The sequence below is a fragment of the Mobula hypostoma genome, chromosome 2 (assembly GCF_963921235.1).
Source record: "Mobula hypostoma chromosome 2, sMobHyp1.1, whole genome shotgun sequence".
NCBI classification, from domain to species: Eukaryota; Metazoa; Chordata; class Chondrichthyes; order Myliobatiformes; family Myliobatidae; genus Mobula; species Mobula hypostoma.
Window position 1 is genome coordinate 72,291,399 of NC_086098.1, and position 17,032 is coordinate 72,308,430.

General features: G+C 46.6%; 1 protein-coding gene across 2 annotated transcripts in view; it reads left to right on the plus strand.

Moving 5' to 3' along the window:
• The window catches only part of sh3yl1 (SH3 and SYLF domain containing 1), a 120,109-nt gene that overhangs the window by 2,500 nt on the left and 100,577 nt on the right, over positions 1-17,032 (plus strand). The window contains exons 2-3 of one of the 2 annotated variants that reach the window (XM_063038536.1): positions 1,142-1,373; positions 12,466-12,573. In XM_063038536.1, coding sequence (XP_062894606.1) covers position 1,373; positions 12,466-12,573 — 109 coding nt within the window. In that variant the 5' untranslated portion in view covers positions 1,142-1,372. The remainder of the gene's footprint in view (positions 1-1,141; positions 1,374-12,465; positions 12,574-17,032) is intronic. The other variant, XM_063038533.1, reaches the window with a different exon arrangement.

Here is a 17,032-nt window from a genome sequence, read left to right on the forward strand (position 1 = left end):
ACTTTAAGATTTACAGTGTGAAAATTATCAATAGACAAGCAATATGACCAACACCAGAAACGTATGGCAAATTAGTTAAAATGGAGTTGGACACTGGTTCAGCTATTTCAGTCATTCCACAAAATGAGTTTGAACGACATTTCAAAGATACTAAGCTGAAGCCTGCAGATATCCAACTAAGAAGTTATACTGGAGAAAAGATAAGTCGTGTGGGAATGACAATTATAATTGTGAAATATAACAACCAACAAGCCACATTGGGCTTATGTGTGTTAAAAACAGGAGACCAGCAATATAGGGCCATGATTGGCTGAGACAACTACTGGTAAGCGAATACTAGGAGCTTTAGGAAAGTTTCAAACATTCTGTTTTTGCGAGTATGAATAACCAGAATCTATTCTGTCTGCATTAAAGTATTGTATGAACTTCAAGTGGGAGACAAACAGCTGCTTCTAAAAGTAAATGCAAAGACCAAAGCCTGCAGGATGAATGGAAGGTCAAAAAGAAAGGAGTCAATGGAGATATGAAAACAGAGGATTCATCAGATGACGTTGTGGATGAGGAAACCAAGAGGAGAGATCAGATCATAAAGGGAGCGATAGAAGGATTAATAAGATAATATTCCAGTGAACCAAAAGTACCTTCCAAATTTAATGCCCTGGTTCAGTTCTTTACTGTTATGCTGTAGGTTATTTCATTTAGCAGTTCTGTAAGAGCAGTCTGTTCTGCTTTCAGCCTGTTTGGGTTATTGTTAAGGATAAGGGATGATGTGGAATGTGTGCCATCCAGTTAGGGGGAGGTTTTTCTTGGTGACGGACACTCAGGTTGGTCTTGGGGTTCTTTCTCGGTTTGGCGGGAGATGAAGAGAGAAGATGCTAAGGAGAACCGGTTGTAGGATACAATCTGGTGGGAGACTCGTTTGTTCAAGATGGATTGTGAGCGATGTTCAGAAGGCTTTCACACTGACCGAGGGCCCAGTGCCTGAATGACAGTGAAATTCAAGATGAGCTCCAACTTGTGCACGTGTGGCTGTTATTTCATAACACTAATTTGTAACAGGGTAGCAAATTATACCACATCCCCACAAACTGAGGTTTGGAGCGGGAGAGCTGTCTTCAGTTTCTGTCTCTGTTTTCCCTAGACTTGTGCAGCCAAGGAAACCGGGGGTTTCACAAAGATCAAGATGCACAAACTAGAAGGAAAGGAAGAAAAGAAGTTGTCTACCGCTGTCACAATCACTTCTTGCAGTCTCAGAGTCAACTCCTACAACTGCCATGGAGGAGGGCCCAGAAGCTGAGATTGTTTTCACAAGCCCAAGTCTCACCTGCCAAGCACAGTGATCCCCTTGTGAGGAAAAACATTATCCCACCAGAGTAAGAAATCCTCTACAGCAATTAAATCTTCAGGCCTGAATGGGACAATTGAAAAATTTATGATGCTATGGATGTCTGTATATAATATATACTGTGTATATAGTCGGGATGCGTTCTTCATTAAGTTGGAGTTCATAGCTAAACAGGGAGGAGTGTTGTGTATTTAATATTTTAAGGAGCATTATAGTGAATGCTGTGTAAATACTGCTCCATGCAAAGTTATCGTTTGCCTGCAAATTAACAGATCATACACCAGTATAAAATTGTAAACAAATATATTTATCAAATTTACAATTACAGAAGAAAATGAAGAGAAAAATAAAAGGGCCCATTACAGTTAAACCAGTCTGGTGAGCTCATTTCTGGAGTAGTCGGTTGTATCGCTTTACTGGCAAACTGAACCTACATTCTGTGTGAAAGACACAAGCCACAGTTCAAACTTCCCTGAAAGACCATCTCAGACGAGCTAGTCTCTCAGGAGTACTGGCACTTCCTCCTTGGAGCCATTCATCTGTGCAAAGCACTTCTTACAACCGGTTCTTCTTTGAATGGCATTCTGCAGCATCTTCCCTTGTGCCCCATTCAGCAGCTCTTGCCAAAAAACCCCAAACCAGACTACTGCCCTTCAGAAATCTGACCCCACCGATCTCTCCTGAATCTTTCATTGGGCAGGAAGTTACAACTCGATGACACAACGTTCCTAAAGGCTGATTTATACTTGTGCGTCAAATGTACGCCGTAGCTACGGCATAGCGGCTACCCTACTCTGTACTCTACGACAAACCCTACACTGTAGCCTAACGCACACCTCTCCCAAAATGTAACTACGTGTCACGGCATCGCAGACCGCAACAACTGTGATTGGTCCACTTGGTAGCATCGCATTTTCTCCTATGCTGCAATAGCTTGCCATTGGGCGACTGAAGGGCAGGGAAGGAACTCTGGCTGTAATGCTTTCCATAAAGCTTTACAGACCTCCAAAATTATGGAGGACCCTGTGCTTGATGCCAGTTTGTAGCTAGCTGCTACAGCCTGTTGACTTCCACCTGAAGCTAAAACTTGAATGGTGATTGCCAGTCTCTGAGTATACTGTGCATACACTGATGCAAAATAAATAGTTGGAGACGATGAACCAAATCGTCAAATCTACCTGCCGACATCCGAAAATATTTGAAATGCGTTTCCTTGTCTATGTCTCTCAGTGGCCAGATAAGCACAGAGAATTCACCCTCCTTCCGTTTCAGTCGCCATCGTTTGAAGTTTGAGTTTCTTTGTGTTGAGTTTCAACTAGCGTTTTGGCGGTGAATTGCAGAGCGATGCAGACACACCAATGCACAAGTATAAATGCTCACAACGGCGTAGCCCACTTGCGTAGGCACTTGCGTAAAGTAGTACGCGCACTTATAAATCAGCCTTTAGTTGGACAACCTAACTTGTTGTCTTTAGTCAAAGCTAAAACACTATTACTAATAGGACACACCGTGGGGAATGGAACCTCGCAGCATAGCAGTAAAAATCTTAACCAGGACATTACAGAGATTAATCTTTCCTGTTCATTTAAATAATTCTTCACAGGTTATATGTATAAACACGTGAATTGGATACATCATCATGCTACCATGTGAAATATACATGTGTCACAAAGTAAACTTGAAGTTACAAAACATAATGTTCAAAATACCTTTATAATCAAAGTATGTATACATTATACAACCTTGTGATGCATCTTACGGTCAGCCACAAAACAAAGAAACCCAAGAGAGCCTAAATTAAAAAAAGACCGTCAAACACCCCATGTGCAAATAAAAATCATGCAAACAATAAAATTAAGCAAATACCATTCAGAACAAAAGTGAGTCCACAGACACAAAGCCCAAAGCAGCCAGAGCAGGCCACAGTGCAGCACAGAGCCAAGTAAGTGTCATGGAGCAGCAAACAGAACAGGCTGGACCCTCGCCTCTGGTCCCAGCATCCTGCCTTTCCAATCCATCTGGCCTGGCATTTAAATCATCCAGGCGTCGGTTCGTTCTTCGCTCCAGGACCTGGGACCTGTGTTTGGACCCTGCCCACACCCGACCTTCCTAAATTGGCCTGGCACTGAGATCGATCAAACCTCACCTTCATTTTAAGTTCACAGGCCTCAGATCTGCCTCTCCTGCACTCTGCTTACCCCAACTTCGACTAGAATATGCCTTGACTTTGTCTTGACTTTGTTTTAACCCTTGACTCGGCCTCACCTTTGCTCACCTCTCCATTGTTTGCGGTGATCATTTACCACAAATGTGTTTATTGTGGCAGCCCGCACACGTGGGACTCGAACCGCCATCGGAAGCCATGGGCAGATACGCGGTAGCGCGTTTGGAACTATCCGCTCGGGGCGGACCTTCCGGGGACAGTCTGACATCACGTGCACCCTGCGGGTCGCAGGGGCCCATGGGAGGGGAGATTTAAGCGCACGATTTTGAATCAGTAAAGTGATTCTGAGTTCAGTTCTCTCTGCCTCCATGTGTTTCTTTAGCGCATTTGCGCGCGACTACATTGGTGACCCCGACGTTCCAGACGGCATCTGGAGCTGGTGACTCAGCGACCAGCCATGAGTTCGAGCAACTCGCACAGCGCGGTCTCTCTGAAGCTTCCGACTTTCTGGGCCACTCAGCCCCACATTTGGTTCGAGCAGGCTGAGGCCCAGATCCATATCAGAGACATTACAGCCAACGCCACGCGGTACTACTACGTGGTCAGCATGCTCGACCAGGAGGCAGCAGGCCGGATCATCGACTTCCTACGCCAGCCACCAACGGAGGACAGGTACACTAAGCTTAAGGAGCTCCTGACCCGTACTTTCGGACACTTCCGCCATGAACGGGCCGTGTGGCTCCTACACATGGACAACCTGGACGACTGCACGCCATCTGAGCTCATGAATGATATGCTGGCGCTCATGGACGGCCATAGGCTGTGCCTTTTATTTGAACAGTTGCTCCTCGAGCAAATGCCAGAGGACATTCCCCTCCTCCTTGCGAGTGAGGATTTCCGCGACCCATGCAGGGTCACGGCTAAAGCAGACATCCTTTGGCAGAGCAAGCAACGTGGAGCAGCCTCCATTGGCCTAGCCACGATCACGCGCCCCAAAGCCCAGGCTCCCCAACCAAAGCCGTCGAGACCCACGGAGGGGAAAGACGAAAGTTTGGAACAATGGTGTTTCTATCAGTAAAGATGGGGCTCAGATGTGTGCCGCTGCCGTCCACCATGTGCTTTTCGGGGAAATGCTGGGGCCAGCCGTCGCTAATGGCTACGAAGGCTGGCCACTGAGCTTCCTGTACCTCTGTGACTGACACCCCGGGCGGTGCTTCCTGGTAGACACTGGGTCCGAAGTCAGCATAGTCCCCCCTTCAAACATGGACACTCGTAACGCGGTCCCAGGCCCCAAACTCACCGCTGCAAATGGCACCAGTGTTCGGACGTACAGCCCGCGAACTATCTCACTGCATTTCAGGTCCAGCCATTTCACGTGGACTTTCACAATGGCAGCGGGGTCACAGCCGCTGCTAGGGGCAGGTTTCCTACGAGCCAACTGCCTCCTGGTCGACTTAAAAGGCTGGCGTTTGGTCCACGCCGAGACATTCTAGACTTTCCAGCTTGGAAAAGCCAAGCTACTAGCCCTCCACCTGGATTCCATGACCCTCTCGGGTAACAAATTCACCAGGGTGTTGGCAGAATTCGCCTCTATAGTCACCCCACAGTTCTCCGTGGCCGACCCCAAGCACGGCGTGCAGCACCACATCCCCAGGCAAGGACCGCCGCTGCACGCCTGAGGTCGCAGGGCTCCCACCCGAGAGGCTTCACCTCGCCAAGGAGGTGTTCTGTAAGATGGAAGAGATGTGAATCGTACGCCACTCAGACAGCCCGTGGGCATCCCCGCTGCACATGGTGCCCAAGTCCGCAGGAGGATGGAGGCCCTGCGGAGACTACAGAAGGCTCAATGATGCCACAACCACCGATGGATACCCGGTACCCCACATCCAGGACTTCACGGCGAACCTGCACGGAGCGACCATCTTCTCGAAAATCAACCTGGTCAGTGGGTACCATCAGATCCCAGTGCACCCCAACGACGTGCCCAAGACAGCCATCATCACCCCGTTCAGCTTCCTGAGGATGCCTTTTGGTCTCAAGAATGCAGCCCAAACTTTCCAAAGGCTCATGGACTTGGTGGGATGCAGCCTGGATTTCATTTTCATTTACTTGGACGATATCCTGGTGGCCAACAGTTTGTACCAAGAGCACGTGGCACATTTGCGCCAGTTCTGCCAACTGCTGAGCCACCACGGACTGGCAATCAATCTGGCAAAGTGCCAGTTTGGTCTGACGGAGATCAACTTCTTGGGCCACAGAGTCAACCGACATGGCGCAGTTCCCCTACCGGACAAGGTCCAGGCCATCTGACAGTTCCCCAAGACCAGCACGGTCAAGGGCTTGCAGGAGTTCGCAGGGATGGTCAACTTTTATCATCGGTTCGTGCCGGCGGTGACACGCATCATGAGACCCTTGTTCAGCCTGATGGCCGGCAAGGCCAAAGAAGTGGCACGGGACGCGGAGTCCACGGAGGCATTTGAGCAGGCCAAGGAGGCGCTGGCAAAGGCGGCCCTCCTAGTGCACCCGAGATGTACCCACGGCACTCACAGTCGACGCTTCTGACACGGCAGTCAGTGGAGTCCTGGAGCAGCTCATCAAGGACCAGTGGCCACCACTCGCTTTCTTCAGCCGGCACCTACGGCCACCAGAGGTGAAGTACAGCGCTTTTGAAAGAGAGTTGCTAGCGCTCTACCTGGCTGTCCGACATTTCCGGTACTTCCTCGAGGGAAGGGAGTTCACCATGTATATGGACCACAAGCTCCTCACCTTCGCACTGGCCAAGTTATCGGACCCATGGTCGGCTCGGCAGCAGAGGCACCTGTCCTTTATTTCAGAATACACCACGGACGTCCGCCACATCGCAGGGAAGAACAACGTCGTCGCTGACACACTGTCTCGCCCCTGCCTCCACTCAGTAGGCATATCGCCCTCAGGAATAGACTATGTAGCACTGGCGGAAACACAACGGTCGGACACCAAGATCCCAGCATACTACACCACCATTTCGAGGCTCCAGTTGGAGGATGTCTCCATCGGCCCGGCAGCAGAACGACTCCTGTGCGACGTGTCGACCAGCAAACCCCGACCCGTAGTACCAGCAGCATGGAGGCACTTGGTGTTCGACACGCTGCACAACCTGGCCCACCCGTCCATCCCGGCGCCCATCAAGCTGGTAGTGGACAGATTCGTCTGGCACGGTTTGCGCAAACAGGTCGGACGCGGGGCCAGGACCTGCGTACACTGCCAGACCGCCAACGTCCAGCGGCACGTGAAGGCTCCCCTCCAGCGGTTCCAGCTGACACACAGGAGGTTCCAACACATCCACGTGGACAGTGTCGGCTCCCTGCAGGTCTCCCAGGGCGCCAGGTATATCTTTACCATGGTAGACAGGTTCACCAGATTTCCGGAAGCCGTACCGCTCACAGACACGTCCACTGAGCCCTGCTTCAGGACACTCATTGCAAACTGGATCACCAGGTTCACGGACATCACCTCCGACAGAGGGGCGCAGTTCACGTCTGGTTTGTGGACAGCACTGGTACAGCTCCTGAGCACCCAGCTGCGTCACACCACAGTGTACGGTTTGGTAGAGCGATTCCACCAGCATCTCAAGTCGGCCCTGATGGTGCGCCTCAGGGCCCCAACTGGACAGATGAGCTTCCCTGGGTCCTACTGGGCATCCGCACAGCCCCCAAGGAGGACCTGGACACCTCCTCGGCAGAATTGGTCTACGGTACCCCCTGAAGGTCCCAGGCGAGTTCGTACCAGAGGCCCGAGGTTCGGAAGAAACTCCAGCAGCGGTACTAACGAGGCTGCGGGACAAGGTAGGGACCCTGGCACCGGTTCCGACCTCCAGGCATGGTCCCACACCATCCTTCGCCCCTAAAGACCTCCGAGACTGTGAGTATATTTTTATTCGCAGGGGCATGCACAGGTCACCTCTACAGCAGCCATACGAGGGACCCTTCCCGGTGATCCGGCACAACGGAACCACGTGTGTCGTGGAGGTGGGCGGCCAGGAAGAAACTTTTACAGTGGGCCACCTCAAACCGGTGCACTTGGACATTGAGCAACCAGTGGGGGTACCCGCACCGCGCCGGTGAGGCTGGCCACACAGATTGAGGGCTCCACTCCCCTGATGGACTTTTCTTGGGGAGGGTGGTGTGGCGGCCCACACACGCGGGACTCAAACCGCCATCGGGAACCGCGGGCAGACACGCGGTAGCGCGTTTGGAACTACTCGCTCGGGGCGGACCTTCCGGGGACAGTCTGACGTCATGCCCGCGGGGTCACAGGGGCCCATGGGAGTGGAGATTTAAGCGCGCGATTTTGTATCGGTAAAGGCATTTTGAGTTCAGCTCTCTCTGCCTCTGTATATTTTTTTAGTAGCGTGTTTGCGTGTGACTACATTATCAGAAAAAGTTTTATTAATGAAGTATTTAGAGGCATTCTTTCAGAAGCGAGAAGATCTACAGATGCTGAAGATCCAAGCAACGCACACAAAGTGCTGGAGGATTTATGGAAAAATGTACAGATAATGTTTCTGGCTGAGACCCTTTGGCAAGAGGGATTAGAGCAGGCAATGTAAACTAAATGGTAGCAATAATCGGGAAGGTAAAGCACAGATCTGCAGGAGTACTAAACAGTAGTTGAGTAGTGGTTTGGATGTTTATATTTACATATCATATTGATTAGGATGTTACCAAGGATGAAATTGATGCATGGGGCTGGCTTGGTGGACAAATCAGAAGGTGCTGTTGGAGTGTTGCTTTTCTGACTCAAGGCCTGTGACCGGTGGTGGATTAGTGCTGGATCTTCCGTTATTTGTAAAGCATATACAAAAACATCTGAGTGCATGGCATGATTGGTATGTGTGCAGATGATTGGTGGTGTAGGGAAGAAGGCTGGCTGAACTTGCAATAGAATCTAGATCTACTGGGAAAGTGGGTCAGGAATGGCAGAAGAAACTTAACCCAGATGACTGTGAAGTAATGCATTTTAGGAAATTAAATCAGGACATGACATACATAATAGGTTGACATGGCACTGGGACGTGTAGTACAACAGAGTGAACTAGGGGTACGTGTACATAGTACTCTGAGAATGGTGACTCAGGGAGAGAAGGTGGGTAAGAAAACATGTTCTAGCTGTACAGGATTTTGGTGCGATATCACCTGGAATACTGTTTGTAACTTTGGTAACCAGACGAATAACCTTTTCTTCAATCTTGTCAAAACAGAAGAGATGATTATCAACTTCAGGAGATCTCACACCACTCACACCCCTCTACATCAGCAGCACAGCAGTGGAAACTGAATGGTTTCAAGCTCCTGGGAGTGCACAGTTCCATAACCTCCCATGGTTCCAGAACACATCCTACACAATCAAGAAAGCTTTACCGGACTAACGGAAAAAAGAGATAATAAGAGATTTGAAAGTGGGAGGGGGAGGGGGAGACCTGAAACGATAGGAGAAGACAGGAGGGGGAGGGATCAAGCCAAGAGCTGGGAAGTTGATTGGCAAAAGGGATACAAGGCTGGAGAAGGGGTAATATCATGGGACGGAAGGCCTTGGAAGAAAGAAAGGGGGAGGGGAGCATCAGAGGAAGATGGAGAACAATGAAGGAGTTATTGTGAGAAGGAAAGAGAGAATAAATAAATAAATCAGGGATGGGGTAAGAAGGGAGGAGGGGCATTAACGGAAGATAGAGAAATCAATGTTCATGCCATCAGGTTGGAGGCTACCCAGACGGAATATAAGGTGTTATTCCTCCAACCTGAGTGTGGCTTCATCTTGACAGTACAGGAAGCCATGGATTGACATATCGGAATGGGAATGGGATGTGGAATTAAAATGTGTGGCCACCGGGAGATCCTGCTTCCTTTGGCGGACAGAGCGTAAGTGTTCAGTGAAGCAGTCTCCCAACCTGCGTCAGGTCTCACCAATATATAGAAGGCCACACCGGGAGCACCGGGCACAGTATATCACACCAGCAGACTCAAAGGTGAGTGTCGCCTCACCTGGAAGGATTGTCTGGGGCCCTGAATGGTGGTGAGGAAGGAAGTGTAAGGGCAGGTGTAGCACTTATTCCGCTTACAAGGATAAGTGCCAGGAGGGAAATCGGTGGGAAGGGATGGGAGGGGAAATGAATGGACAAGGGAGTCATGTAGGGAGCAATCCCTGCGGAAAGCAGAAAGAGGGTGGGAGGGAAAGATGTGCTTGGTGGTGGGATCCCGTTGGAGATGACTGAAGTTACGGAGAATTATATGTTGGACACGGAGGATGGTGGGATGGTAGGTGAGGACAAGAGGAACCCTATGCCTAGTGGGGTGGCGGGAGGATGGGATGAGAGCAGATGTGCGTGAAATGGGAGAGATGCATTTGAGGGCAGAGTTGATGGTGGAGGAAGGAGAGCCCCTTTCTTTAGAAAAGGAAGACATCTCTTTCGTCCTGGAATGAAAAGCCTCATTCTGAGAACAGATGCGGCAGAGATGGAGGAATTGAGAGAAGGGGATGGCATTTTTATAAGTAACAGGGTGGGAAGAGGAATAGTCCAGGTAGCTGTGAGAGTCCGTGGGCTTATAGTAGACATCAGTAGATAAGCTGTCCCCAGCGACAGAGAGATCAGGGAAGGGGAGTGAGGTGTCAGAAATGGACCAGGTAAATTGAGGGAAGGGTGGAAGTTGGAGGCAAAGTTGATGAAGTCAACGAGCTCAGCATGCTTGCAGGAAGCAGCGCCAATGCAGTTGTCGATGTAGCGAAGGAAAAGTGGGGGACAGATAACAGTATAGACTTGGAACATGGACTGTTCCACAAAGCCAACAAAAAGGCAGGCATAGCTGGGACCCATACGGGTGCACATAGCTACACCTTTAGTTTGAAGGAAGTGGGAGGAGCCAAAGGAGAAATTATTAAGAGTGAGGACCAATTTCACTAGATGGAGGAGAGTGGTGGTAGAGGGGAACTGGTTAGGTCTGGAGTCCAAAAAGAAGTGGAGAGCTTTGAGACCTTCCTGGTGGAGGATGGGGATATATAGGGACTGGATATCCATGGTGAAAATAAGACGATGGGGGCCAGGGAACTTGAAATCATTGAAAAAATCCAGAGCATGAGAAATGTCACGAACATAGATAGGAAGGGATTGAACAAGGGGGGATAAAACAGTGTCGAGGTATCCAGAAATGAGTTCGGTGGGGCAGGAGCAAGCTGAAACAATGGGTCTACCTGGACAGGCAGGTTTGTGGATCTTGGGTAGGAGGTAGCAACGGGAAGTCTGGGGTGTGGGAACTATGAGGTTGGTGGCAGTGGATGGGAGATCCCCAGAGCTGATAAGGTCGGTGATGGTGTGGGAGACAATGGCCTGGTGCTCCTTAGTGGGGTCATGTTCGAGGATAAATAAGAGGAGGTATCAGCGAGTTGTCGCTGTGCCTCAGCAAGGTAGAGGTCAGTACACCAGACTACTACAGCACCCCCCTTATCGGCGTGTTTTATAGTAAGGTTAGGATTAGTGCAGAGGGAGTGGAGAGCAGAGCGTTCCGAAGGAGTGAGGTTGGAATGGGGACAAGGTGCGGTGAAGTCGAGACGGTTGATGTCCCGTCGGCAGTTAGCAATAAAGAGATCCAGAGCAGGCAGAAGACCAGAGTGGAGTGTCCATGAAGAGGAGGGTTGAAGACAGGAGAAGTGGTCATCGGTGGGGGTGGGAGATTCCTTGCCGAAGAAGTAGGCTCGAAGACGGAGCCGGTGGAAGAAGAGTTCAGTGTCATGGTGCACGCGGAACTCGCTGAGGTGTGGGCGAAGGGGGACAAAGGTGAGGCCCTTACTGAGGACAGAGTGCTCTGCCTCAGAGAGTGGAAGGTCGGAGGGGATGGTGAAGACCCGGCATGGATGAGAGCTGCGATCGGAGGGGGGAGGAAGGTTGGTAGTGTCAGTGGAGAGGGGAAGGTTGAGGTGAGAGGAAGATGGAGCCTCTTTCCCTCCCCCCCCCAACTTTCTGCTTTCTGTAGGGTTCGCTCCCTATGCGACACCCTTGTCCATTCATTCCCCCTCCCCCCATCCCTTTTACCAATTGTATCCGGTACTCCCAGTATGGCCTCTACATTGGAGAGGGCCGACGTAAATATGGGGATCGCTTAATTGAACAACTCCACTCCATCTACCAGAAGTGGAATTCCCTGGTGGCAACTATTTTAATTCCTATCTCCATTCTCATTCTGACATGTCAGTCCATACGTCCCCTTCTCCCACAATGAGGCTACTCTCAAGGTGGAGGAGAAGCACCTCATATTCCATCCAGGTAGCCTCCAACTTGATAGCATGAACATCAATTTCTCCTTGCAGGAACTTTTTTTCTTTCTTTCTTTTATTTTCCCTCTCTCTCGTTGTCCACTTTGGCTTCTTACCTTTTCTCCTCACCTGTCTATCACCTCCCCCTGGTGTCCCTTATTCTTCCCTCTTCCCACGATCTATTGTCCTCTCTTATTAGATTACTTCTCCAGCTCTTCACCTTTCCCACCTACTTGTCTTCACTTATCACCTTCTAGCTTGTTCTCCTTTCCTTCAGCACACCTTTTAATTCTGGTGTCTTCCCCCTTCCTTTGCAGTCCTGATGAAAGGTCTGGCCTGAAATGTTGACTGTTTATTCATTTCCATAGAAGCTGCCTGACCTGCTGAGTCCCTCCAGCATTGTGTGTTGTCTCTGTAACAGTGTCTTAATCTCTTTTTAAATGCATTTGTTTTTAACAGTATTTCTGATCATCTCATTATTTCACCAATTACTTGGAGTGTAATCCTGTACTGTAATTAATGCAAACTTAATCTTTCCAACACATTGTCACAGTAATTTACAAAAAAAACTACTTAAATGTAATGTCACAAAATTTAATTACAAAATACTGTACATTTTGTAAAAAATATGTTGCAAGCAGCATTTTAAATAAACTTACTTGCATTGTTACAGTGAATCCAATTCCATCAGATCTCAAGTCTGAAGCCAAGAAAGCTGCAAAAATTTTAAGAGAATTTACAGAAATAACTTCAAGAAATGGACCTGATGTAATTATACCAGGTTCGTAAGTTAGTTATGTGTTGCTTTTTGGCATATCTTCATGGCAATAGACAGAGGTAATATGTCTTGTCTTCTCTTGGGCTTTTATAATTCTTTTCATGTTCTCATTCCAGGAATTATACACATTCTTCATTTAGCTTTCTGCGTTAAATCTCTTGCTTGCAATTATTACCTCCATCTATACTTCATTTACTTATTCATTCCCAAGGTTACACTGAAGTGAAAGAAATGAAATGGCAAAGTATAACCAAGATTTCACTGAAGCATGTTGTTATCCATAAAGCCAACTGTAGTGCTGATGCAACTTCTCAACCTGAAATTCAACAATCCATATGTCTTGCTCAGATGTTGCTCAACCCACTCAGTTCTTCCAGCAGCTTGTTTTTTTCTTTGTTCTAACTTACAACATCTGCAATCACACAAAATGCTTGAGGAACTCAGCAGGCCAGGCAGCATCTATGGAAAAGAGTAAACAGTCAACATTTCGGGCTGAAACCCTTCCTGAGTCCTGATAAGGGGTCTCAGCCTGAGACCTTGACTGTTTACTCTTTTCCATAGATGTTGCCTGGCTTGCTAAGTTCCTCCCAGGATTGTGTGTGTATTGCTTTCATTTCCAGCATATGCAGATTTTCTTTTGTTTGTGAATAATTGCAATTAGTTGTGACTCCACTCAAAACAGTTGCTGTCTATCAATCTCTGATTTAATTATCCCCAATTACTTGGCTCTCTACAGCTGCCTGTGCCAATGTATTGCACAGATTCACCACTGATTAAAGAAATCACTCCTCAAGTCTACTCTAAGGAATATCTTTGTGTTCTAAAGCTGGGCCCTCTGGTCCTAGATTCCATGGAGATTCAGGGTGAGCTGCAAATTTGATGCAATTTTGGCTTGGTGACAGAAGTCACCAAGATGGTGGTAATGGAGGGTAGTTTTTCAGACTGGAGGCCTGTAACTATTAGCGATTGATGTTGGAACCCCTGTTATTTATTATCTATATTAATGATTAGGAGGAGCATATAGTTGATCTGGATAGCAAGTTGGTGATATGGAGGACAGTCCATAGATTACAGCCGGATCTAGATCAACTGGAAAAGTTGACCAAGGAATGTCAGATGGAAAGTAACTCAGGCAAGTGTGAAGTGTTGCATTTTGAGAAATTAAACCAGATTAGGATTTGCACAGTAAATAACAGTACCCTGGGAGTGTTGCACAGGGAATTAGGATTACAAGTAGGATTATAGTTTTTTGAAAATGGTGACACAGACAGATAGTGATGAAGAATTTAGTCCATAACACTGAGCACAAATTTATCACAATTACAAAATGGTATTTCATGAGAAAGAGATACAATCTATCGTTATCGGAGAAGGTCATGGATAATGTTAAATGGTAGTTCATAAAAACTAGATAGCTCTCAGTGGTAGGCCTCTTTGTATGCATAACTTTAAACTCATTCAGAGGAAAATTAATTTTCAGTGAAAACTTGTCTGAAATATCAAAACAATTGGAGTTGTATAAAAGGTGAAATTTAAGTTCAAAATAAATGTTATTATCAAAGTACGTACAGTGAATGTCACCTTATGCAAGCTGAGATTCATTATCTTATGGGCATACTCGTTAAATCTATAGGATAATAACAACAACAGAAAGACCACCCAACTAGGGCAATCAACCAGACTGCAAAAGACAACAAAACTGTACAAATGCAAAATAAATAAATATGCAATAAATATCAAGAACATGAGATGAAGAGTCCTTGAAAGTGAGTCCATTGGCTGTGGGAACATTTCAATCATGGGGCAATGAAGTTGAGTGCAGCCTAATTTGAAATATTGTGTGCAGTTCTGGTCACTTACCTGCAAGAAAGATAACGATAAGGTTGAAAGAGTACAGGTTAAAATTTACAAAGATGTTGCTGGAACTTGAGGATTTGAATTATAAGGAAAGGTTCAATAAGTTAAGTCGCATTTTCATGGAGCTTAAAAGAATGAAGAGAGATTTGATAATGGTATACAAAATTATGAGGGTTATAGATAAGGTAAATACAAGCAGGCCTTTGCCACTGAAGTTGGGTGGGACTGCAACTAGAGGTCACGGGTTAAAGCTGATAGGTGAAATATTTAAGGGAATCGAGAGGAAACTTCTGCGTTGAGAAGGTGGTGAGAGTGTGAAGTGAGCTGCCGGTAGAAGTGGTGGATGCAGATTTGATTGCGACATTTAAGAGAAGTTTGGATAAGTACCTGGATGGGAGGGGTTTGGAGGGCTATGATCCAGGTGCAGGTCAATAATGATAATAGTTTGGCACAGACTAGATGGGCTGAAGTGCTCATTTCTGTGCTGTAGTGTTTTATGACTTTGACTTTGAGATTCTCTAATCGATAAATTTGAAGAAAGTGGCTACAGTTAGTGTGGAATCCCTAGAGAATATGACTAATAAATTAAGAAATGGAAGTTAAGTTAAATCAGCTTTTCTGATCACTCTTTGCCATGAAGGACACTGAAAACATCATTTAGATGACTGAAAGACTAATATTAAATAACAGGGAGGATCTTTAATAATCCTGGTTGTAAGGAACAGGGTATTAGAGAAATTCACTGGATTAAAGACAGAGCCAGGACCTGATGGATGAGTTTTAAAGGAAGTGTAAGTAGAGATTGTGGTCACATTGTTTGAAATACGGCAAAATGTGCTCAATGATGAGAGGGTACTGGAAGATTAGGAAACAGTTAATATGACTTTCTTGTTCAAACAGGAAGGTAATTGAAGATTAGAAAACATAGACCAGTTAGTTTAACCTCTATTGTTGGCCAGATACTAGAGTAAAGAAATCAAAGAGGAATTAACTAATTATTTAAGAAAACAAAATATAATCAAACCCCGTCAAAGTGGTTGGACAAATTTTGCTGAGTTCTATGAGGGAGAGCCTATAAATACACTATAGCTATGGATGTACTTATGTATTTATGTTATAAATGTCATTATATGAAGTGCCACGAAAAATGCTGGTGCATAAATTAAAAGTCTAGGGTACTGGAGGAAGTCTATTAACATGGATCGAAATCTGGCCCTTCGCATAGCAAGCAAAAAGTTGGAGTAAATGGGTGCTTTGCAGGCTGGCAAGTTGTAACCAGTGGAATACCCCAGTGTTCTGTTTGTGGCCTGCAGTTGCCTACTATTTACATTAATGAGCTGAAGGAGGGGATGAAACATAATGTTCCCAAGTTTGTTGATGACTTGCGGATGCTTCTGTAATTCGCTTTACACCACTGTAATGCTGATAGATCTGACTGTAGCTTCACCTTCTCAAACTGCAGGATGAATTTCATCATATTATGATCACTGCTTCCTAATGGTCCCTTTACCTTAAGGTCCTAATCAATTCTGGTTTGTTACACAACATCCAATCCAGAACTGCCTATTCCCCAAGTGGGCTTAACCACAAACTGCTCTAAAAAGCCACCTTGTAGGCCTTCTACAAACTTCCTCTCTTTGGATCCAGCACCAATCTGATTTTTCCAATCCATCTGCATATTGAAATCCCCCATGACTATCATAACACTGACCTTTCTATATGACTTTCCTATCTCGGGTTGTAATTTGCCTTGGATGTTAAGCTCTCAACTATGATCTTCTTTCAGCCACGACTACGGGGTGACACAAAATCATACCTGCTACTCTCTACTTGCACTACAAGATCATCTACCTTATTCCATGCACTGTGTGATTTCAAATACAACACCTTCAGTTCTGTGTTCATCTCTCATTTTTATTTTGCTCCCATGTTACACTTCAACTCTGCCCACTGACTGCAATTTTGCTTCATCTTCTGCCTGTGCTTTACAGTCTCTCTATATGGTACATCTACCTGTACACAAGCCACCCCATCCTTTAATCTGTCTCTCTGGTTCCCACCCTCCCCCAAATCTGTTTCAACCCTCCCCAACCACTTTAGCAAACCTGCCTGCAAGGATATTGGTACCCCTCAAGTTCATGATCTGCTTCCTCAAGAAGGCAATGTTGGATCCTGACATTTTTTTGATCCAATGTTCTTTGGACATCAAGAATGAGGCATAAAACTTGTTGCTTATGATCATTTTTTATTAAGTGTTACAAAAACAAAGAAAGCAAAAGGAAAGGAAAGAGAGCAGAGACAAAGAAGACCCCAGTGGCGCGCACTTATGACCTGGTGGCGTAATAACATATGCCATTCAAATAATTTTATATATACATACATACACACACACACACACACACACACACAATTTGGAAAGTGGTGAAATTATCGGACAAAGTCAGCATGGATTTGTGAAAGGAAAATCATGTCTGACGAATCTCATAGAATTTTTTGAGGATGTAACTAGTAGAGTGGATAGGGGAGAACCAGTAGATGTGGTATATTTGGATTTTCAAGAGGCTTTTGACAAGGTCCCACACAGGAGATTAGTGTGCAAACTTAA